This window comes from Trichechus manatus, unplaced genomic scaffold (genome assembly GCF_000243295.1).
Source record: "Trichechus manatus latirostris isolate Lorelei unplaced genomic scaffold, TriManLat1.0 scaffold00075, whole genome shotgun sequence".
NCBI classification, from domain to species: Eukaryota; Metazoa; Chordata; class Mammalia; order Sirenia; family Trichechidae; genus Trichechus; species Trichechus manatus.
This window is the reverse complement of record NW_004444011.1, coordinates 12,710,178-12,735,237: the sequence shown is the minus strand read 5'-3', so window position 1 is coordinate 12,735,237 and position 25,060 is coordinate 12,710,178. Positions and strand designations below refer to the sequence as shown.

The following is a 25,060-nucleotide window of genomic DNA, read 5'->3' as shown; positions in this document are numbered from 1 at the left end:
CAAAAGAGTGGAAGTTGTAGGAAACGGTGAGATCTTGTGGGGGTGGGGGGCGGGGGTGGTGGTGAAAATGGCTTGGAGAGCAAGGTTTACAGACCTGAGGATTGAACCTCAGGAACAAATTAAGAGTTCAGCTCCAGGCATCTGCTCTTCTCTTTCTTTAGACTCTCTTAGTGATCTCATCTAATTATAGAGTCAACTTGGCTAAATAAACATGTTCCTTATTTATGCTCTTGCAATTTCAGTCTGCCCTGATATGGAGACATAAAGATGCAAACAAAATAAAATACAGAATACTTGAAGTAAACAATTAATGAAGCCATATTCCGTAGAGGCAGAGAAATAAGAACATCCTAGGACTATAAAGATGGCTCTAACTTGGTATCTTCTAGTTTTTATGAAATTTTCTAGCCTAATATTTGTAGACAAAAATAAGATTTTAGAATCTTTAGAAATTAAGTCTGGGGTACTTGAAGGAGTTGTAAATGTTGGATGTGGTTCCATAAAAGACTCAGAACATATGGTAAATATAAAACGAGTGTATCTGAGGATTTGGGGAGTAAGCAGCCAAAAAAAATTCTTTGCACATGCTCATATTTCTTGAACAGATAAATTTTAAAAGGAATAAGCTCAATAAGCTCACAAATTAAGACAATAATGGTGATGTATCTTGAGTCACTGTTGTAGAAGATTTTGAAGAGCATGAATATCATAGAGCAAAACATTCCTAGAAGTCCTAACAAGAGAAGCAGGGACAGGATAGGTAAAATGATTTTTAAAAAAACTGAAGCTGTAACATTTCAGTAGCAAAGAGAAGGAATGACAGGAGAGGGAAAATGGTACAGAGAGGCTGACTGGTGTAAACTGAAGTTGAAGAACATGTGCAGGGTTCTTATTGCCTCTTGAGAAAATATGCAAGGGGAAACTCCATATGAGACATTTATAGTCATAATGAGACATCCTGATGAGTGTGATGAATGAAGAAAAAGAGGCTGGATTGGAGATGGAGTGGGAAAGATACTTATTGAGAAGCTGATATAGCAGTCATATGCAGCACACTTGGTTGTTTAGAAGTTGCAAGGAAGAGATTAACTAGTATAGGAAAGTTAAAAGCCCTGTCTTAAAAAATTATATAATCTGAGTTCAACCATAGGCTATAAAAAACTGCCGAGACCATATGACCCTTTGTCATGGATTGAATTGTGTTCCCCAAAAATGTGTATCAGCTTGGCTAGGCCATGATTCCCAGTATTGTGTGGTTGTTCACCATTTTGTAATCTAATGTGATTATCCTATGTGCTGTAAATCCTAGCCTCTATGATGTTAATGAGACAGGATTAGAGGCAGTTATGTTATGAATTTGGTACCAGGAGTGGGGTGCTGCTCTAACAGACAACTAAAATGTAAAAGTGCTTTTGAAACTGTGAATGGATAGAGGCTGAAAAAGTTTTAAGGTGCCTAATGATAAAAGCTTGGATTGCCTTAAAGAGACTGTTGGTGGAATTACGGACATCAAAGACAATTCTGGTGAGGACTCAGAAGGAGGTGAGGAGAGCTTTTTAATAACGGAGATGGTGCAGACAGGGAGAAGCAATAGCAGAGAAATGGCAAAAATAGAACCAGGAGACTGGTGCGACATGGCATGGGAGCTGACCCACAGAGCAAGAGAGCTGAGTGTCTTCGTGCAGGCGTCCTGATGAGTGGGGTGCCTCCTGGCAGATATTGATGAAGCTAGGCTTGCCGACCCAAGGAACAAGAGAGCTGAGTGCCCTCCAGCCGAGGTTTACTGGCAGAGTGGGGTGGCTCCAGGCACATTATCAGTAGAGCTAACGAGCTTTGGAACACTCACCCGAGCAGGACAAATGCCCGTCTGGCCCAAGAGGCCCGAGGGGCTGAGAGAACAAGGAACCAGAAAGCAGAAGCTGAAGAGACAAGGAACACAGGAAGCAGAGCTGCCTCAGTCTCAAAGGGTAGGGCCACAACCTCTGGGGTCTCAAAGGATGGAGCCATGGCCTCTGGGGTTCCAAGGGGTGGGGCCACAGTCTCCTAGGTTTCAAACAGTCAGATCTTCACCAACTTGGTTCTGGAGTGTGGGGCTGCCTTTCACAAGTGCCAGCAGGATGGGGCCAGATCCACTGCCCAAAGCTGAGGGGGTGGGGCTGCCATGCCCAAGGGGCAGAAGTGTGGGGCCTGCCAGGGCCAAGGGGGTAAGGTTGCAATTCAAACGGATTAGGAGAATGGGGCTGCCCAAATGCAAGGGAGCCATATTACTGTTCCAGCAGGCCTGGAAGGTGGAGTTGAAGCCCAGGACCTAGCGGCCTCCACACAGAATCCAGAGAGTGTGGCCAACACCCAGAGTTTGGAAGGCAGGGCCATTCCCTAAATGGTCTAGAGAACAAAGGATTATTTTCAAGCCTTGAGAGATAATGTAATGTGTTCTGCTGACTTGCTTGGTGCCTGTTATTCCTACTTTCCCTCCAATTTCTCCCACCTGTAATGGAAATGTCTACCTTGTGCCTGCTCCACCATTGTATTTGGAAGCAGATTTGTATTCTCGATATCACAAATGAAGAGGAATTTTGCCCCAGGATGGAATTTGTACTTGGAGCTGATTTAAGACTTTTGGGATGATATGATGGGGTGAAAGTGTTACATGTGGCAAAGACATGGATTTTGGGGGACCAAAGGGTGAAATGTTGTGGACTGAATCGTGTCCCCTAAAAATGTATACCAACTTGGCTAGGGCATGATTTCCAGTATTGTGTGGTTGTCCACCATTTTGTGATCTGATGTGATTATCCCAGGTGGTGTAAATCCTAACTTCTATGGTGTTAATGAGGCAGAATTAAAGCAGTTATGTCAGTGAGGCAGGACTCCATCTACAGGATTAGGAGAATGGGTCAATCTCTTTTGAGATATAAAAGAGAGAATTAAGCAGAGAGGAGGGGGACTTCATGCCACCAAGAATGAAGACCCAGGAGGGGTGTGTGTCCTTTGGACTCGGGGTCCCTGAACTAAGAAGCTCCTAGACCAAGGGAAGATTGATGACAAGGACCCTCCCCCAGAGCCAACAAACAGAGAAAGCCTTTTCCTGGAGGTGGTGCCCTGAATTTGGACTTCTACCTTCCTAGACTGTGAGAGAATAAACTTATTTGTTAAAGCCATTCACTTGTGGTATTTCTGTTAAATAGCAGCACGAGATAACTAAGATACCCTTAGTCAATATCAAACTCTAAAGCTATTAGGCAGTGACTGTTATAGCTGGTGGCCTAATAGTTCTAAGCTGAAGACCAAATTATGAAAATTTACATTTTGTTACAACATAACCAAACCAGGAAAACACACTTTAACCACTTTGTCTATATAGGCTTAAAACTAGATCCTTATTGTGTTACCTTGGTTTATTTGGTCCTAAATTGTAAAGTAATCAAAATAAAAGAGCAGCCAGAGTTATTTTAGTTTGGATGCAGATATAAAAATTGACCTGCAGGATGCATCCTTTACTACGTGCTTGATGTTGAATGAAATAGTAGTTGCTTTATTCTGTACTGCTAGAGGTAGAATTAAAGCTTAGCTTCATTTCTCTATCTTCAGAAGTCTTCAACTTGACAACTTCTGATGTGAATGAAGTTGGGATTGGAGTAAAAGACAGATTATGAAATCCTAAAAAATTCTACCCACTACTGATGTGCTGAATTGTTTGCTCTTGTTCTAACATCATCCATCTTCCTTACATCCTACTTGGGGGTGATACCCCTTCTATTAGGGCAACTTAAAGGTTCCTCTACTAAATAAGCTTACCTCTTTAAAAAGTTGGATCATGTCAAGAACAGTTCACAATTTTTTTTTTTTTTAAAGTGCTGGATAGTCCCTCATCTTTCACAATTTCAGCTACTGTTTTTGCCTCTTTACAAGAATCTATCTTGTGACAGAAACCAATCGGCTGGTAGTCAAGAGAGAAGTACTTTTTCAAGGCACAGGGCAGTGACCACTGTGCAGGTCTGACTTAATAGCCAGAATATTCAGGATCTTCTGAAAAGGGGCAGCTGACTCCTGCAGTAACAAGTTGACTTTCTTCCTCTCTGCTGTCATTGGGCCTCATTGTCTGCCACTAAGGATTATCAGGCTCTGACTCTTTCTCCTAAAATGACTACCCATCTCCTTTTCAAAATCATTTTCCAGTATAACTCAATGTGTGTGTGTTAATTCATTTGATCATTTCTTTGTTCATTTTTTGGGTCCTGAAAGCATACTAAAAACATGAGGCAGAACAATAAATACCTTAAAATTATCTGATAACCCATATAAAAGAGCCAAGATGGTGCAAAAGGGAGAAGAGAAAATCAGTTTACTATTAGAAATGGCAAGGATTTAAATACATATTGTTCCCTTTAAAAAGGAGGCTGTATTTTCCAAAATTCTGAATACACTGACAGTAAGTACAAATATCAGAAAACAGACTTCCCAGTGCAGATTTTATGCATATTCATTACCAATAACAAAGTAGACATTCAAATAAAATTGCATTTTACAAATTAATTATGCATGTATATATATTCTAATTAAATGGCACTCTGGTAAATATTTCTTCATTAAGGTGAGAGTTTTATGCTTGCTACTATATATTTTCTATTATGAATTAAGGTAAAAAATCACCATGTGCCCTTACATATTTTCAAATATATAACAATTTAAAATTTCATGAAGCTATATTGTCTTCTAGTTTGTAAGAGAATGTTTCTATAGAGCTTTCATGTGTTTATAGTTGGTGCACTGTAACTCAACACTTATATAACACTGCTCATGGGGCATAGGACACTATAATACAGTATAACTATAATCACAGATTATTATAATAAAACTCTAAACCTTTTGATTTATAACCATTCAGCAGTGAAGAGAACCTACATGAGCGTGCCAAAGTAATCTGATTGTTGTGTACTAAAATTTATGACACTTGTAATAACGTTCGTCTTTAAAGACAAACAAAATGTAGACTGTGGTAGTTGATGTATCTGTATTGGCCTAGAGCTTCCCAATGTCCATATTTATCTATGAGTGCTTAAAAAAGTGGTAGGAAGAATGATTTTTTAAGAATAAAAATATGAATTAAAATTTTGTGATATAATTTCTAGTCTTGTTTATTCTCATTTTTCTACTCTGTCACTTGCTTTTACTACTGAAATTAAAACTACAAGGATGCATGGTACAAAATTTAGTCTGATTAGAAAGCCTAATTCCAAGAAGTCTACTGAGAGGCACAGAGTTATAAAATTCATAGAATAGAGCCATGTGGAATGGGGTTCAAGGACAGCATTTCCTCCCTAAAATCTTAGTCCCATGCTATGTTCCTCAGCATGTGATAAGACTAAATCCAACTAACAACAATAAGCACAGAAAGAAAGCAAAAGCAAACTCTGATCATAGCAAACTAAGGGAAGTGTGTACATATGGACTGGGAACAAAAGTTTTGCCTTTCAGATGGAGGCAGAAGAAAAGATAATCAGATAATAGCCACTTAAATTTTCAGATACCTCCTGATGGAGACGTAACCAAGAATTTAGGTTTTTTTGTTTTTTGTTTTCTAACATTATTTTTTAGACTGTTGCGTAAGCTGAATGATAACTTGGTTTAAAATATTAAATGCATTTGTTTAGATAAAAATAAAGTAAAAAGGTTTGGAATTAAGTAAAACAGTCAATATTTAAAACAATATGGAATTAGAACCATCTTAGAAGTAATCGTTTAATAAAAATGTAAAATGACAGATTTAAAAAACAACTTCTTTAATTAGCATTCAAAAAAATTTCTCAGGTTCATTATAATATGCCTGTTGACATTTTGTAAAATATTTATCTAGACATTAAAATTCAAACGTTCCAAATTTGTTTACGCCATGTTATAAAGAGAATATTTTACGTATATATTCAACAATTTCATATGAAAATATATTATCCACTAAGTACAACAAAAATTTTCATTTGACAAAGTACAGTAATACAAATTTAAGGAAACAAATTAATAGCATTTTTGTGAAAAATTCCAAACTCTTTATTAAAGAAAGAGTGAAATAATGTAGTTGAATTTAGTTAAAACTAATTCAAAAAAGAATTTTAGGATTATTATCTGGACATGAGGGAACACCGTGACTATCTTTCAGAATTATTTCAAAATTATTGATACAGGATTTTAATTAGTTTAGCTACTATATGCACATTGAGACTATTTCCAAGTAGGCAATAACGTTGCTTCACTGTTACCATCTCAGGAAATCCTAGAAAAGAGAGATGATAATTTATATTACAATCATTTGTAATATTAAATTTCCAAAAATAAAAGGATGCATCCTTTAGTTAGATCACAAGTGGGCATTTACACAAATAAGTTCTTCAGCTTTCCATGAAAGTTCAATTAACTAATGAGAATTTGGAGTCAAAAATACTATATAACTTTACATTGTCTACACAATGTGATGTTATCATTTAATATTACATAATATCATAGTATGCTCAGCACATGCATATATACAAATAATATCCACAGAACTCATAGTTATCCACATATTAGTGCAGTTTAAGAAAAGCAATGGTTACCATTATTTCACAATTATTTCTTTTTTTTAATTTATAACAGCAGTATTTTTAGATATAATTCACATACCATAAAATTTACCTTTTTAAAGTGTACAATTCAGAGTTTTTTAGGATAGTCACAAAGTTTTGCAACCATTGTTGTTGTGGTTGGTTGCTGTGCAGTCTGCTCCGACTGATAGTGACCTTAGGTACAACAGAATGAAACACTGCCTGGTCCTTCACCGTCTCCATGATCTTTGATATGTCTGAGGCCACTGTTAAGGCTATTATGTCAATCCATCTCACTGAAGGTTTTCCTCATTTTTGCTGACCCTCTACTTTTACCAACCATGAAGTCCTTTTCTAGCGATTGATCTTTCCTGATGATGTGCCCAAAATAAGCAAGACAAAGTCTCGTCATCCACCCTTCTAAGAAGCATTCAGGTTGTATGTCTTCGGGCACTCCACAGTGTATGTTCAACCATTACACTGTAGCAAAGTGGTTAAAAGCTCAGGCTGCTAATTAAAAGGTTAGCAGTTCGAATTCACCAGATGCTCCCTGGAAACCCTAGAACAGTTCCACTCTGCCCTGTAGGGTCTCTATGAGTCAGAATCGACTCGACGGCACAAACAACAATTCCAGATCATTTTTATCACTCTGAAAAGAAATCCTGACCCGTTAGCATCATTCCCTATTTCCCCTTGTCCCCTACCCTTCTTTTCAGCTATTCCTGGCAATCACTGATCTACTTTCTGTTTCTATGGATTTGCTTCTTCTGGATATTTCACATAAATGGAATTATACAATAAATATGTAGGCTTTTATGTCTGATGTCTTTCACTTAGCGTAATGTTTTGAGGTTCATTCACATTGTAGCATGTACCAATACCTCATTCTTTTTTATGTCTAAATAATACTCCACTGCATTAAATTGCACCACATTTAGTTTTTCCATTCATCCGTTCATGGGCATTTGGGTTGTTTCCACATTTTGGCTATTATGAACAAGGCTATTATAAACATTTGTGTATAAGATTCAGTATGGACATGTGTTTTCAATTCTCTTGGGTATATACCTAGGAGTGGAATTGCTGGGTCATACAGTAATTCTGTGTTGAACCTTTGAGGAGCTGCCAGACTGTTTTCCAAACCAGCTGTGCCATTTTACATTCCTATCAGAAGTGCATGAGGGTTCTAATTTCTCCACATCTTCACCAACACTTGTTATTTTCCAATTTCTTGATAATAGCCATCCTAACAGGTGTGAAGTGGGATCTCAGTTCGGGTTTTGATTTGCATTTTCCTAATGACTGCTGATGTGAGCATCTATTCATATACTTACTGGCCATCTGTATATCTCCTTTGGAGAAATGTCTATTCAAATCATTTGCTCATTTTTTAACTGGATCATTTGTCTTTTTATTGTTGAATTGGGAGGGTTCTTTATATATATTTGGATACAAGTCTCTCACAGTAGTTTTTTATGCTCTGCTTCCACTAGTTGACTTTCTCATATTGGGCTCCTATTTACTATATTTTTTCTCAAAACAAAATTGCCCGCAAATACTACATTTGCTGGAACAAAGCCTTGTAAATATCAGCATAAAAAATGATCCTGCATAAGGCTGTATATTACAATGTCAGTTACAATGTCAGGAATTCACATTCAGTATCCTCTGGCATAGCAAATTAAATTTTAAAAAAATAATAAAATGAAGGAAATAACTTAAAAGAATTAAGAATAGCAAGGTTTCATACACTTGTATGAACCAGAAGATAGAGCTGGTTATGGTAAAGTTGCTTCATCGACACTTAACATTTAGCTGTACTGCAATAAAATAACAGTGATTACTATAATAAAGCTGTATTTGCAATAAATATGATCATCTATTGCTATTCTAAAGAAAACACATCTTAGGCATGCACATTGCTCAATGTTATCTAAAAAATTTAGTTCAAAGTAGACAAAGGTACAAATATATCTATAAACAGGCATTTAGTATAGTCCAGGGATGATCTTCTGCAATATTAAGATTACATTAGAAGTGAAGAAAAGACTTAAAAACAAAGTCAGATTTATAAAAATTATATGTTAATGAGTATGAAAAATTACATAATTTAAGTTAAAAGGTGATTTTTTAAAACTGAGATGCATTAAAAATAACAATAAATACAAAGAAACACAGAATTAACAAGGTCAAGATAGTAGCTTGTATCAAGTAAGTGCAGATTAGTGTCCCTCTATTCCAAAGCCTGCTATTTCATACAAGCATGCCACCAGTTACTAAAAGAACCAGGACAAACTGTGGAAGGGATCAATGCAAATCCATCATTGCCAGTGGACAAACAACTTAAACAATGCCTGTTTTGGATCCAGAGTCAATAATGTCAGAAACACACATGAAAGACAGTTCTGTCAAAGGGGTCATCTTGAGGCAAGCTTGACTATACAAATATATCATGTTTCAAAAGAAATTTAAGCTATTAAAAGGCTTACTTTTATTTACTATACATAGATATCTTCAGATAACTAAAAATTATCTTACCTAAAATTCAAAAATTATGAGAAAAAATATTTATAGTAATAAGGCTATAAAAGCAAATAAATGTTTATCATATAAAATGAAAAAGCTAACACTTAAATTTTTTACTATGTGTCAAGCATTGTCTAAGCATTTAAGATATACTAACTTACTTAACTGTCAGAACAACTCTATGAAGTAGGTCCTAAAATTATCCCCATTTTACAGATAAGTAAATCGAGGCAGAGAAGCTAAAGTGGAGTGAGGATTCAAACTCAGATATCCTGGCTCTGGGGTCCACAGTGTTATCAAAGTGCCTACCACTCCTTGAAAAAACAAGCAATAAGTTTTTATGAGGGAGTCAATCTCTTTTTTCACTTTAGTACTATGTAAAGTACCTCTGACGGCTCAGTCCCTAAAAAAATTTTTTTAAAAAGGAAAACAGACTGGGAATACAATTCTTGAGCTCAAATCTCAGCTCTTTGTTTTGTGATGTTCTCACTCACTTCGGGACAGACAAGGGAAGTCTGTGTTTTTCTTAATAACACTCCCCAGGATACTTGGGACTGAATGAGATCATCAGGAAAAAGGCGTGGAGTACAAAACAAACCTGGTTGCTCTGACTACAGTAGGAAAATCAACTACCAAGAGAGCAGTCAAATTATACGGGCAGCTTGTCCCCAGTGTACAAAAGGATTATATTCTAAAATCTCATCTGTAAATCCATTATGGATAATTTGAAACATAATCTATTAAACCCATTAAGTACTTCAAGAACAGCACTATATTGATATTACAGCAGCACTGGATTTAGCAAACTTTGGCTTTTCTGTGGGGGGAAATTCATTCAAACTCTCAGAGTTATCAAATACATACTTCCTTCCTCTGCTGCCCTGGAAACATGCTCGGAAGGTTTATCCTTCCCCCTTTCCCTGACCCAGGTACTGGGAGCATACCCACACCCAGCCCTAAGAAACTGAGGGCTCCCTACAAGCCGAGAGCACCGACCCCACTGAAGTGGAATCACACAGTGTGGGCTGGGGCTGCTCTAAAAAGGCAAAGGCAGTGTGTCCAATTTCTTAACAGCAATAATCTTTGGATTTCCCTGACTGCACATGGACTTAAGACTTCGTGTTGCTCACTCTACAACTTCATTTTTATTCTTGAGATTCCCTGCTTCAGATCCTCTAATCTTTTTTTCAGTTCGGGATCTGTGCTCCTGAGGTCACCCTTTCCTCCTATTAGGAAAGCTCCTTCCTAGACCCTTCTCCACCTTCTCTCCTCTCCACTTAAATCTTGTAGGAAAGAAAAAAGGTGCACATTTGATAAGACTGTATCTTTGAGGAGAGTACATACAAATATACCTTATACCAAAAAAAAAACAAAAAAAACCTCCATAAAAAGACAATCCTAGGCATTGTCTCCCAAGATCTCATGTGGAGCTACTAGGACAGGACCTCTGGAAGAAAGAAATAAGCTGGAGAAGGGAATGCTATTACGAACAAACTGTGGAGAGAGGTGAAGAATTGCTGATTTGTCCCTTCTGCCACTGCGCCCCACTCGGGATCATTGCTGGAATAAAGAGGTAGAAGAATTGAGTCTGAAGGGAATTAATTGAAGCGGGTTACAAGGGGAAGGAGGAGGAAAGGAAAATGTCAAAAGATGGCACAATCAGGAAAGGCAGATGGTTTCTTGTAGTCATCTAGCTGGTCAAGGGTTTGTTCATAAAATACACATGTGAGTCCCTAATAAATTCTGAGACCTTTGATAAATGAAAACTACAGTTTGCGTGTATCCTACATACCGAATTGTGGAGGAAATCCAAGAAGATTTGCTATTTCTTTAGGAGTGAAATATCGCAGTTTAAGCGTTAACAATTTTGTTATCTTTTCTTCTTCTGACAAATTGCTAATAGATTTGTAGATATTCTCAATCTGTAAGAAAACATCCAAGATAACTGATAAAGTTGTGTGCAACTAGATTTCTTAAAAAAGGATTACCTGTTGTGAGACAGTTTAAAAGTGATGGACATATAGTCTGCTATAACACACTGTAGCAAAAGGCACTCCACAGGACAAAATGTCTCTGTGTGATAAACTACATAATTGGCTCGTTAATGGCCAACTTTGAAAAAGAAAAAAATGCTTGATGTAGAACAGATCAGAATACTTCTCAGTATTTTTCATTTTTGATCTCTCTCAAAAATTAAATAAGAATGTAAACAACAGTGACAATATAGCATAAAAGAAATATAGTCAAAGATATAAAGAAAACTTGACAGACCAATGGAGTCAATTCTATGATGCTAACAAGTAGATCATTACCACATTTATTGTTTATAATAAATGTCACCAAATACATTTTCTTAAAATGATAAAATACATTAAATAAATTATTTTTCATATCCAGACATTATTTGCTTATGACAGCATTTTACCAGGGGTAAACTTTGTTAATAGTAAGAGCTGTAAATCAGTATAAAGAAGATAATGTAATCTCACTTTAAAACCATGTAAAACTTGCTATATATCACGCTCATAATCAACCATGACATCAGTAAGGATTTACAACTAAAGTATTAAAAAAGGACATTGCCATAACACAAATGTTTTTCCCCTAAAAGGTAGTTTTATAGTATGTTTCCCAAAGAAAGACCAAAATATTAAGATTCTTTATGTATAATTTTGGAGAACATTAAATATTGAGACTGAATTTTAATTTACTATTTATGGAATAAAGAGAAATGCAGAAGGTAAAAATAAGAAAACAAGAAAATTAAAACCTAAAACATTCCTCGTGGATAAACTCATATCCAGCAACAAGAAAAAGATTTATTCTGTAGTAAAGAATCATATACATATATACAGCTATAGACAACTATATGAATATATATATAAAAGAATATATACACATACATATTTATTCTTAGGTGAACATGTAAAATTATTTTAACATTCTTAAATTTACTAAAAATAATTATTTGAAATACTATTTTCAAATATTTTAATTTACTTTTAAAACTTACATAGTACCTGTACATCTTCTGCAGTTTGTAACACAGATCCTGTCCCTTCTATAAATCTTCCATAACTGAAAAATTAACAAAATATTATATAGCACCTAATGTATTCATTAATGCTAAATTTCTTAAACATTTCTTGAGATAATCAATCAATATAGTTACGTCATTTAGAAATATTCTGAATAATAGTATATACGTATGCCTTGTAATTTAAAAACCACTAGGTAAAAGACTAGGTAAGATCTTTCTATTTAAACTTCTCAGAAACTAAACTTGGCAGTTTTCTGAGTTGTGTAAATTTCATTATGTCTTTGTATTGTCATTTCTTTAATGTTCGCCACTAGAAAGTATGCACTTGTTAGGACTTTGTATTCAAATGCTATCCAATATTGGCATCCCTATCACACTAAATCAAATGTTATGTAGGTGAAAATAAATTGCTCCTATTTTTTATAATGCCTGAATCATGATTTCATCTCAGGAACTTAAAAACTTATTTACCATACTCTGGCAAACACAACCCACTGAACCTGTGTCTGTCTCTCACTGTAATGCAGCACGTTGTTACTGTCTTTTTCACACAAGCAGACTACTGTATAAAAAAATGTGTACAAAGCATATAAAACACTGTGGAAATGCAAGGTGTTAATTATATTTCTTTCTCCAAGATCATTGCCAAGCCGGCTGTTGCACATACTATCATTGTTTTTTCCCAATAAAATGATCTAAAATAAAAATCAGAGAAAAAAACTTATGCTAGGGAAAGTATTTTTTTCAAATTTTTTTCTCATATATATCATATATACAAATGTGTGTGTATGTATATATTATCCACACTTAAATAGACTTTTACGTAAGGTTTCTTTTATACCATCCTTATAATTACAAAAGAGTGTCAAGATTGTTTTTTATGACAAAATTGATGTCTTGTTTTATGAGCGTTCTAAACAGAACTTATGGAACCTGGTAATAAACAATACCTGAGAGAAGTCTTTTAAGATAATGGAAAGCAATATACCCTTTCCCCTGGAGGTACAAGGGCAGAGTATGATCAAATCAGTATGAGTCTGGTATGGTTGTACAAGAAGCACAGGGTCTTGTCTAAAACAGCTAGTTAGTAGGTAAGAAAGGAAGCTTGATTTTACAAATCATACAACTATCTACCAAGTAAAGTTGTGTAGCATTAATAACAAAGCAGAGATGGGTCATTTGCAAAATTTTCTGGAAAGGCCTAATTTTCTTTCCAGGTTTAAAAAAACTGATGAAATTCAAAAAATAACCCAAAGGAAGCTACCTAATGTTCATCAATAAGTAACCAGTTACAAAAGTTATAATGTAACTCTACTATGAGAATACAAAAGTTCTCTATGTACTGACATGAAATAATATCGGATTTATACTGTGCAGTAAAAAAAAAAAGCACACAATAATGTACACAAGTATACTACTGTTTACTTAAAGGGGGAATAAAAATATACATGTATATTTAAATACAACCTCACATATCATATCTTTGGAAGATTATACAGTAAACTCATAGCATTGGTTGCCTGTAGGGTGGGAGACTACATGACTGAGGAATAAAAGTAGAAGGAAGTCGTACAATCTTTGTACCTTTTGAATTTTGAACCATGGGAACATATTATTCAAAAATCTGAATAAAATTTAAATTTAGAAATTAATGTGTTCCAGTTGATTCAATTTTATTTCTTTAGATTAAAATTTAATTTCTTCTTATACACTGATCATGAGAGAAGATATAAATCTTTCAGGTCTGATGTGCCATAAAAAAAAAGGTGTTAAAGAATTAGCAATTCACCATCTACAGAACCGTATTTCCACCATGGGTAATTAAGCTCCTATGAAGGTCACCAAACAAAAGGCATTGTCTTTTATGAGTATTTTTGTGGGTTGGGCACATAATGTTCTGCCAGAAAGAATTTTCACTTGTGCATTCTATTGAAACACGAAGCAGGAAATTAAGGGTGAAAAAAATCATTCTAGCAGAAACATTTTATAAAATGCTCCTTGTTCTTTTGAGGAAAAAAAAAAAAAAAAGCTATAAGGACCTGGTTACTTTGGATATATCATAAACAGAGTCTCTTTAAAACCTACCCTTTTGTAAAGCACGTGGATCTTCTGCAAGTGGGCTTAACAATATCTAATATAAGAGCATATCGCTGCAACAACTTTGGTGGCAAAAAGTACTGATTTATGTCAATGTCATGTTCAAGAAAATCTTCTAGCATTTGAACAGAGAGATCACTGTTCTGTTGATGTTTCCTGTCTATTTCTTTTGTGGTCTCAAGCTTAAAAAGTATGGTCTCTTTTCCAGAGCATTGTGTGTTGCCATCAAGGCAAATACTTGGTTCAATTTTCTTTTCTTCAGTGTTCTTTTCTGCATCTATTGCATGTTTCTGTGGATTTTCAGATCCAGTTTTGGGAAACTCTGTCATTACCTGGAATTAAGTAAAAATACACAAATTTTCAAAAGCTTTATTAAAATTGAACAAATTAATAATATCCAGTCAACATTAGGAGCTCTGGTGGTGCACTGGTTAAGCGTTTGACTGCTAACCAAAAGGCTGGCAGTTCGAGCCCACCAGCCACTCCTTGGAAACCCTGTGGAACAACTCTACTCTGACCTATAGGGTCGCTATGAGTCGGAATCAACTCAATGACAATGGATTTGATTTTGTTCTGGTTAGTCAACAGTATGCAAAAATTTCAGTTGCCATTAAAAAGATAGAAATTGTGGTTTGCTTGTTTTTGTACAAGTTATTCATTATATGGCTATAGTGTTATCAGGCTACTAATGATCTATTTCATGGGGTTACTGCTTTCTGTATTTGTTAACCAAAACATTCAACTAAGTAATAGGAAGCATGTTGAATATAACAGCATCATATCTGGAAAAGAAGTTTAGAAAGCAGCATTAACATTTTCAGAAAATGTATCTGGATCAAAATTTGCCATACTCATCTCATTAAAAAGGAAAATTTCCACGGTCTAAAAGAAAAACAGTAATCAAAAAAAGAAAAGCACTTTTCACACCGAAAGGTTATTTCTACTCATGAGTCCCTTAGGAAAAAGTTGTTTCTGTACAACCCATAATCATGTATAAAGTCTTATTTTGTAAAACAAAAACAGTTCCAGGAGTTTTTAATGAAGAAGTCTTTGTTATACACTTTTTTGGAATTGTCCATTAAGGGAAAGGGGAAAAAAAAAAATCGGTGTTGTATTATAGGTGATTGAAATGATACCATTAATCTATTAGTAGAACATGACTTTTGAGTTCTTAACTGTGATGGTTATAGAGAGTTTTACTGAACCTCTCCGTTATCTACACCACTTTTTGACAAAGTATGTAAAATTGTTTGCATAATTAGGGATCCTATCTATAGCAATTGAGCATTATATTCTGGCTTGTACTAACCATTACTATATTTTAACTAGTTAAAGCTAAATAGCATTGACATAATAAAAAACGGCAACCAATGTGTTAAAATGCTCTTAAGGCATTTTAAAGACAGTATATTGAATTTTACCAAAAGCAGCCGCAAAATCATCAATGGTCAGAAGGGCAATTACTGGGGGAGAGGGGAGGAGCAACATTAATGGTAATTTTTTACTTTAAACTTACTTTTTTTTTTTCCTAATGATGAAAGAAAAGTCTCTGTTTTGTTTTGTTTAAAGCAATAAAAGTGGCATGAGGACAGGAAAAAGGCCTTCAAGATGGACCTAGGGCATTGTTTATTCATTGGACTCTACAGGACACATATACAAATACACATATACATATACACATACACATATACAAAGTGGTTCTTGGAAATAAATTAGCAAACTGTGATACGTTTGCAATAAATAAATGAATGACAGTAATACCTGACCAGGGGCTTGAAAAGGTAATGGCTCTGACTGAAGCTTTGCAATAAGGAAATAACGCAGCCTGGAGTTTGGAATGCCAAGCTAGAAGTAAAACACAGCAGTTAGTTAATATAGAAAATTAAGGAGATCTGTACCAACTATGGATCCCTGGTGGTACAGTAGTTAAGAGATTGGCTGCTATCTAAAATGTTAGCAGTTCAAATCCACCAGCTGCTCCTTGGAAACCCTAAGGGGCAGTTCTACTCTGTCCCATAGGGTCGCTATGAGTCAGAATCAACTTGATGGCAAAGGGTTTGCTTTTGGTTTTGATACCAATTATTAGCCACTTGGGAAACAACTCATAGAGGTATATACATTTAGCTTCTTCCAAAGCAAACTCTGCTACTGATTTGTGGAAGAATTCTTTGTAGAAAATTCTTAATCCTTTTAACTGTTGCTCTGTACCTTTATTTGAATGAGATAAGGATTGAATCTGATGAATCATATGTCTCAGTCACTTTCATTTTCTACTTCCCAGGTAAGAAGTTTTATGGACATTTTTACACCCATTATTGAAAATATAAACCAAAAAACCAAACCCACAGCCACTGAGTTGATTCCAATTCATAGTGACCCTATAGGACAAAGCAGAACTACGCCATAGGGTTTCCAAGGCTGTAATCTTTACGGAAGCAGGCTGTCACATCTTTCTCCCGTGGAGCAGCTGGTGGGTTCAAACTGCTGACATTTCAGTTAGCAGCTGAGCGCTTTAACCACTGTGACACCAGGGCTCCACTGATAATATAGCAATCATAAGAAATGAAATTCAACTATAGCTATTCTTGGCTTTTTATTACCTCATTTTATATACATAAAAAAAGGATTCAATAAATTTCAGAATTTAAAAGGCAACAAATATGAAATAAATTTAAAGAGATCAGATATATTACCAATTTCCATAGCTTGTATATCTAATTTATGATATGGATTTTCTTTTAGTTTCAGGGTAAAGGACTGTATAATATGGCTAAAGTGATAAGAAATTAACAAGAGTAATCACAAAAGAAAAAACAGACAGTGACACTTGCAGAATCAAAGATGTGCCAAATATCTTAACATAACCAATTACTTCAGTTATACCCATGAGATGCAGTAATGTTTACATTTTAATATTATGTCATAAAAAATTAATTAGAAAATTGTCATATACTCATTCTGTTTTCTATTTTGGATTATTCTGAAGCACTATTAAACTATAGCATACCTATTTTGGAAATATCAAACTACATATTTAAAAAAAAACACTATCCTTTATTTTTCATGTGGAAAGAAAAATATATACTCTATTAGCTTCAAGTTATATAATCATTTTATAAAATATGCATAAAAGAATCTATAGACATATACTACATTCTTTAGAAAGTAAGACCTATGTCTGAACTAATTTCAGAATTTACCTAGAATATTATCCAAAATAGATCCATTCTGTGTATTGAGTCAAATTCCCTTTGGGGGAAAAAGTCTTTAAATATATATATATTACATATATATTTGTGGTACCTACAGAGGTTGGAGATAATAGAAATTCTTGGTACTGAAAGCCGCAGTTTTCTATTGTTTGTATCAACAGGTCTCTAGAGAGAAAAAAAAAAGGAAAGAAAAAAGAAAAGGTTTCATCCTACAGTTGGAAACAGGGTTACTATATATAAAATATTACACCTAAAACTTCATTTTAAGTGAAAACTGTACTTCCACTCAGGTTGTTTAGGAAAAAATGACACTGAATCTTTATTAACTTCAGCGCTTGAAAAATGGCATTTAATAAAGATAATTCCCTAACACAAATAAATAAAGCTGCCAGATCATTTATTGAAAATGATGGAGGTTAGAACCCCTAATCCTACTGATGATAAATTTGCTGTGGGAAATTGAACTATATCTTCAAGGCAGCAAATCAGATGGGAGCACTGTTACTGAGAGCAGATTAGTTAAAGTAGATGGAAGGTTTCTCTTCAGCTGGGATACCATCTGAAAGGGCCCCGACACAGGGCTTGCTCCTTCCACTGAATTCCAGAAAATGCCTCTCAACAAGACCAATCCTTATTGAAAACATTCCTACTTCTAAAGAAATAGGCACCAATAACCCATTAACTCATTGATGTCAAGTCGATTCTGACTCATATCGACCTTATAGGACAGAATAGTACTGCCCCATAGGTTTTCCGAGGCTGTAAATCTTTATGGGAGCAGACTGCCTCATCTTACTCCCATGAAGCAGCTGGTGGATTTGAACTGCCAACCTTTCGGTTACTACCCAGCTAAACTACTGTGCCACCAGGGCTCCTTGGCACCAATAAAAGCACTAGAATGGAAAAATACAATTCTCACTTAAACTAGTGCTCATTCTGAAAAAATTCAAACATATCGAAATGGGAGAGAATCAGTTGAACCAAACTTTGTATTACTTTACATTATTAATTAGCCAAAATTAGTATTAAGGAATAAAATATATAACCTATAAGATGTCAGAATTAATGTGTTTATTTCTAAGATTTTTATTTCACAACAGTTCCTACTATAAAACAGTCCACGTCTAAGATGTAGATAAGACAGATACACTTTTACCTTGTTGAAGATACTTCAAAACCTTTGACATTTTCTAAAAGAATATACTTCGGTAATTTTTGTAATCTAAAACAAACAAACAAAAGACAAATGGAATTCCACAATCTCATTACTTGTGGAAAACATGAGGTAAGGAAATATCTGAATTCTTTCTTTTTATAAAGGAATTTTATAAGGGATGGAGACAGCTCATATTTTAGTCATTTTTCCCATATGCACTGCATACCTAATAAAGCTAACACTTGATGTGTTCATTTCCACTGAAGCTTATCTCAAAACATGAGTTCACACAGAGCCTCTGCATAGCACAAAGGGATGCCATTCACATAGGATGAAGGTCCTTAGGTTAGCACAAGTTTCTAGAGCAGGGCAACAGCACGCATTAATATTAGCATCATTCACATAATACATTAGCAAAAGCAATAGCTATTAGGCCCTGTCACTTGCTGTGCTGGCAATAGTGGAATCATGAGACATTTGCAGTTATTTTGTTAGTCACGGCAGTGGAAGATAAATGACATACACGATATCTGAATGGAACGCGTATAAACTGCTAATCTCTACAAAAAGATAAACATCACATTCTTCCAGATCCAAAGTTTTAAATTTAAGGTAAGCTTGAACAAGAATCTACATTTTTACCTTGGAAGGATATCTAGAATATATAAGAAGCTACTCGTCCTTGGATCAGTCTTATCACCCTGCAGGCCAATTCTAAAGGGGTAAAGAATGCACATATAAGTTTATCAAGAATCTTATATAAAGACATCAAATCATTTTTAAATAATCAAAACCAAGAGAATTAAAATAATTTGGTCCTCACAAAAAGATGATTATCTTTGTTCCTACAGAAAACAAACATATTGATTTATTTAACAATAAAGAGAGAAAAGCTTGCATATCAAATGAGTAAACACTTAAAATTTATTTTACAAAGCAATATGCTAAATGACTTGTGAAGCAAGGAAGTCGGTGAAGAATAAAATTAATTACCCTCTTAAAATTACTGCACTTAGGAAAGACACATATATACACACGATTGTTGACACCTTTTGCTCTGCTCCAGGTGAGACACAACAAGAGCTCAGATGAATGAGCTGGTTGGGTAGGGTGGTGATTTGGAGCTGATGGCACTGGTGACTAATTACCATAAGCAGATCGAAGCAGTAGCTAAGACTAAGAAAATCTTGTCCAATGTAAACAGGTGAGACTTAAGCTGGAGGTTTGATTCTACAAGCAGGAATTGCAACTTGGTTTGACAAACTAGGGTCAAGACAGGTCATCTAAATAGGCTAGCAATTTGATCCTACAGGTAAGAGTCACAATAGGATCAAGAATTAAGCAGAAAGGAAGACTTGGATTGGGTCTGAGTCAGCAGAAACAGAGAACCAGGGTTTAACCCCTTGCTACTTATTAGCTTCATAATCGTAAATAAGTTACTTGACATCATCTGTCAGTTTTCTTCAGACCTGACAGCAGAGCCAAAACCATCAGCAGACCCAAGGTTCAGCTGGAAGATTAAACCGGACTTAAACAGATTCCTCAGAAATCTTGGGTTCTTCTCATTCTGTCTCTTTTCTCTCAGAGTTCCAAATGATGGTGACTACAGAGTCAAAGTTACTGCTGCTATCAGCAGTCAGAGTTAGGTTAAAACAGGGTGGGATGGTAGTAAGGAGGATAGAAGAGGCCCACTGCAGTAATACATGAGGCTTCACAGGCCAGGGCTGCATTCTGTTCTGTACATCCTATTTATTGTACCTAAACAAGCCATACTCTTACATATGCTTGGATCCATCTTTACCTGGAACGTCCTTTGCCTTTTGTCATAAACTTCTACTCTGCCTTCAGACTCAGCTCAGATATCTCCTCAGTGAGGAATTTCCAAACGGATTCCTCTCTCCCAGGGAAATACACAATGACACTTGTAGGAAGCATGCAGTAAGTCATTTTCCTCTCTGTACTCTCATGGCACTTTCAGTATTCTTTTATTATATAGCTTACATCACATTACAAAATAATTATTTATCAGTCATTTCCATTAGACTAAGAACTCCTCAGAGATAAGAACAATAGCATCAAAAACAATGCCTAGCATATAGGTGCACAATAAATCACTGGGGAATTAATCTCCTAAAGAGCTGTTTAAATAAATCAAAACAGACGGAAATTAAGCATAAGAATCTTCTTCTGAATTACAATATTTATTACATATGATATCCCACTCAAAATCATATTATATATTAGAATAAACCCATTGTCACTGAGTTGATTCCGACTCACAGAGACCCTACAGGACAGAGTAGAACTGCCCCACAGAGTTTCCAAGGAGCGCCTGGTGGATTTGAACTGCCGACTCTTTGGTTTGCAGCCATAGCACTTGGAATACTTAAATTGATTGATAAATCCTGGATGTGACATTTTCTAACTGTATGGCTTTGAGAAAGTTATTAACAAACCTTCTATGCCTTAGATTCTCACCTATAAAATGATGATAATAGAAATGGCTGCCAACATAGGCTTGTTAAATTAAATGGCATACTCATGTAAGACATACAGAGGATTCTTATTAAAATAATGAAATCATTAAAAAATACCTAAATGAAGATGAATTAGTCAAGATTTTCATCTAAGATATAATTCCCTGAAACATAGTCAAATACTATATAATTTTTAAAAACTATAACTAAGAAAAGCTAGAATTATTAAATGTACTTATGAATTTTAAGAAATATAAAAATCACATGCAAGCTTGACTAGTTTCTAAATTTTATATTTAAGTAATTTAGGACTTGAATAGCTTTATTATGGAAATTTACTTTGATAAATCAGTGTTAGAAAGATATGCCTGAGTATCCATTAATTTAAATAATTTAAGGTAATTTGGACCAGAAATAAAAATTGTATCTTAGGTAGGTATAAAAGAGATTCCATATAGTTGCTGCGTATCTACTACTGACTGATTTAATTTGCTCATTTAACAGCAACTGCTATTTCCTTTATGATTAATACTGAATTATAAACATAAGTAGATGAAAGGAATTATTTATAAAAAATTTCAAAACTATGAAAATGTAGCTGATGGATATCGAAGTGTCCATGCCTGACACTATGGTATGATTTGATTTAATGAGTCCTTCAAAAATATTCTTTTTCAGCAGAGAAATATTTATTATACGTACCTTGTGAATGGCTGACATGGAGGGCTCATTAAAATCATATTGAAAGATAATCTGTCAAACTCTTCCAGTGTAATACCCTAAGGAAAGAATATTTGGGGGGAAAAAAAGAATATAAAAACATGGATGGAATGGGGAAGAAGGAAAAACATTAACTAATTAGAGCTAAACAAATAGTTCAGAAATTGTAACAGCTTATAAAACATGACACTTAATACTTTTAAAATCAACTTCAGTTAAGCTAACTTTTCAAAATAATCTTGAGAAGGAAGTGGGTCAGTAAAGTGCAGCTCTGAGGAATTAGATGCCTTCCCCAAAAGCCCCACAGGTATCCACAGGAGAGCTGTAATGCTAGTTCCCTGCATCCTAACCACTTCTGGAATCTATGATGCCTCGTAACATGAAGTGCTTGGCTGCTAATCGAAAGGTCGGTGGTTCAAACCCACCAGCGACTCTGTGGGAGAAAAGACCTAGTGATTCTGCTCCCGTAAAGATTACAGCCTAGGAAACCCTATGGGGCAGTTCTTGTCTGTCATATGGCGTCGTTATGAGTCGGAATCAACTCAACGGCTCACACCACCACCACCAACAACCACTTCTTGCCTCTATGATACTTCCAATATAATGCTACTCTGCCTTCTGGAGTCAAAAATGGAGAACAGTATTTTATAATTAATGATTTTTCAGCAAGTGTGAAGGAAATTTTTAGATGCCTATCAATAATATTTTTTAATTAGCAAATGTTACGTGCTGGCCAGTCTCCATCTCTTTCCTATATGTATCTGTTAATATATCACCAAATGGAAAAAGATCCATTTTCAAACATCCACACATACTATATTGTTGTGCAGTTAATAATGTGCAGTAAGAATTTCAAAAGACTGTAGACTAGATTAATCAAAGTAATCTTTACTGTGAGATAACTGAAAAATGTGCTAGTTTGTACCTGTTTTATATATCAGAAGATATAGACAAACAGAAGTCATGGCTTTGCCAACTTTCAATAAGGATTTTTAGTGCAAATTCTTAGCTGCAAATTTTTAAAAGTCACCAGCCCGGAGTCATAACCTTCCTAATTATGACACATATTTAAGAAGCTCAAATACATGAATAAAGCAGGAAAAGCTTTATTCTGAGTTTTATCAAGAATGAGCTATCCTGGCAACCTGTCAGTTGTCTTTAGTGTTTTAAGTTTGAATGTGCACATCTGTCATTTTTTAATCACAGGATTTTAAATAGTTTAAGATTCATTTGTAAAATGAAATTAAAACAAGTTTTAAAAAATTCCTAAAGCACCTCTGCAACCTTGTTCTAAGAAAAACAGTTTGAAAATTACACACTGACCAGTGTGCCAGAAAAAATAGGGAAGGACAGTACAATTAGAGAGCACATCATACTCAAGTTAAATAGTCAGTCAGCAAAGGGCCACTGTGATAAGTAACTTACTGGGGAGTTCACACCGAATGTGGATGGATTACAGCTAAATTCCTAAAACTAAAGTAAAAATAAAACAACAATATTTTATATCAATTATACCAGAGGCATCCTATGTCTAGAATCTAAAGAAAGTAAACAGAGTCATCGTCTCCACAGGTAAATACAGCTATTGTTGTTCAGTGCTGTTGAGTTGGTTCTGACTCATACAGACCCTATGTACAACAGAACAAAACACTGCCCGGTCCTGCGCCATCCTCACAATCTTTGCTATGCTTGAGTTCATTGCTGCAGCCACTGTGCCAGTCAACCTCAATGAACACGTGTCGGGATTCAAGAAAACAGTCATGGAGATACATGAGTTATCCATGATGATTCGGTATGTTAAAACTAATAGAAATTTACTCCTTTTCCATCATATGGTCATGAAAACATCTTTGCTTTCAGAAAGCATTAGATCAGTTCACTGTGGTACCAACTTTATTATCTCATGTTGATTAACCGTTATATCTGTCCCCTACCCACCTTATTCTTTTCTCAGAAAGTTTCCTGACTATTCTTACATTTCATCTTTGTTTAAACTTTAGAATAAAACCTGGTTAAAAAAATTTTTTTAATTATTATTTTACTGAATAGTTAATCTAAAGAAAACTGTTTTTTTTTTTTAAATTGTGCTTTAAGTGAAAATTTACAGTTCAAGTTAGTTTCTCATACAAAAATTTATACACATTGTTATGTGACCCTAGTTGCGTTCCCTATACCGTGACAGCACATTCTCCTTTCCACCAGGTTTTCCCGTGTCCATTCAACCAGCTCCGGTTCCTTTTTGCCTTCTCATCTCGCCTCTGGACAGGGGCTGCCCATTTAGTCTCATGTATCTACTTAAGCTAAGAAGCACCCTCTTCATGAGCATCATTTTAAGTTTTATAGTCCAGTCTAATCTTTGTCTGAAGAGTCGGCTTTGGGAATGGTTTCAGTTTTGGGCTAACAGAGAGTCCGGAGGTCATGTCTTTCGGGGTCCCTCCAGTCTCAGCCAGATCATTAAGTCTGGTCTTTTTCATCAGAATTTGAGTTCTGCACCACACTTTTTTCCTGCTCCGTCAGGGACTCTCTGTTGTGTTCCCTGTCAGGGCGGTCACTGGTGGTAGAAAACTGGCATTTTGACAATATTCAGTCATCCAATCCAAAACCACAGCATGCTTCCATTTTTCAAGTCTCTTTCATTCCCATGTGGGTCATGCAGAATCCTTGTAAATTTATGTCTAGGCATTTGGAACATTCGAGTTGCTACTATAAGTTCTAGTTATTTTCTAACAGGTTTTTGTTTATATATATAGTAATGCTACTGGTTATCATATTTTTGTAACCAACCTCCATATTAAATGCATTCATTGTTCCTCATACTATTTTTAGTTCACTCTTGTGTTTTCCAGGTATATTCCAGGTATATATGTTATGTATGTATTTTTTAATCCTCCTTAGCATTACAGACTATTTTTCTCATGCGAGTGCATTAGCTAATACATCTACAACAATATTAAATAACAGTGCTAAAGGTGGACATCCTTGATTTGTTCATATTTTAAAGAGAATGTTTTTAAAGTTTTAGCATTTAGTACTGCCTTTGAAGATAGATATATATAATGGACACACATATGCGCACATACACACCCATTGCCATCAAGTCGATTCCAACTCATAGCAACCCTATAGGACAGAGCAGAACTGCCTGTAGAGGTTCCAAGTCTGTAATCTTTACAGACCACCACTCGTCTGACAGTTTGTCACACTGGAGTGGCTTGCGTGTTGCTGTGATGCTGGAAGCTATGCCACCAGTATTT

At 35.3% G+C, this 25,060-nt stretch overlaps 1 protein-coding gene across 5 annotated transcripts in view; it reads right to left on the bottom strand.

Moving 5' to 3' along the window:
- Positions 1-3,678: 3,678 nt before the first annotated feature.
- Positions 3,679-25,060, bottom strand: part of TRDMT1 (tRNA aspartic acid methyltransferase 1) — a 31,431-nt gene continuing 10,049 nt past the window's right edge. For 2 of the 5 annotated variants that reach the window (XM_004380562.2, XM_023735076.1), the window contains exons 2-10: positions 21,789-21,865; positions 19,252-19,323; positions 18,610-18,675; positions 17,549-17,618; positions 16,003-16,086; positions 14,230-14,573; positions 12,125-12,182; positions 10,897-11,026; positions 3,679-6,271 (exon numbers count right to left, since the gene is read on the bottom strand). In XM_004380562.2, the coding sequence (XP_004380619.1) occupies positions 6,171-6,271; positions 10,897-11,026; positions 12,125-12,182; positions 14,230-14,573; positions 16,003-16,086; positions 17,549-17,618; positions 18,610-18,675; positions 19,252-19,323; positions 21,789-21,826 (963 nt within the window). In that variant the 5' untranslated portion in view covers positions 21,827-21,865 and the 3' untranslated portion in view covers positions 3,679-6,170. The remainder of the gene's footprint in view (positions 6,272-10,896; positions 11,027-12,124; positions 12,183-14,229; positions 14,574-16,002; positions 16,087-17,548; positions 17,619-18,609; positions 18,676-19,251; positions 19,324-21,788; positions 21,866-25,060) is intronic. The other 3 variants (XM_023735079.1, XM_023735078.1, XM_023735080.1) reach the window with 3 other exon arrangements.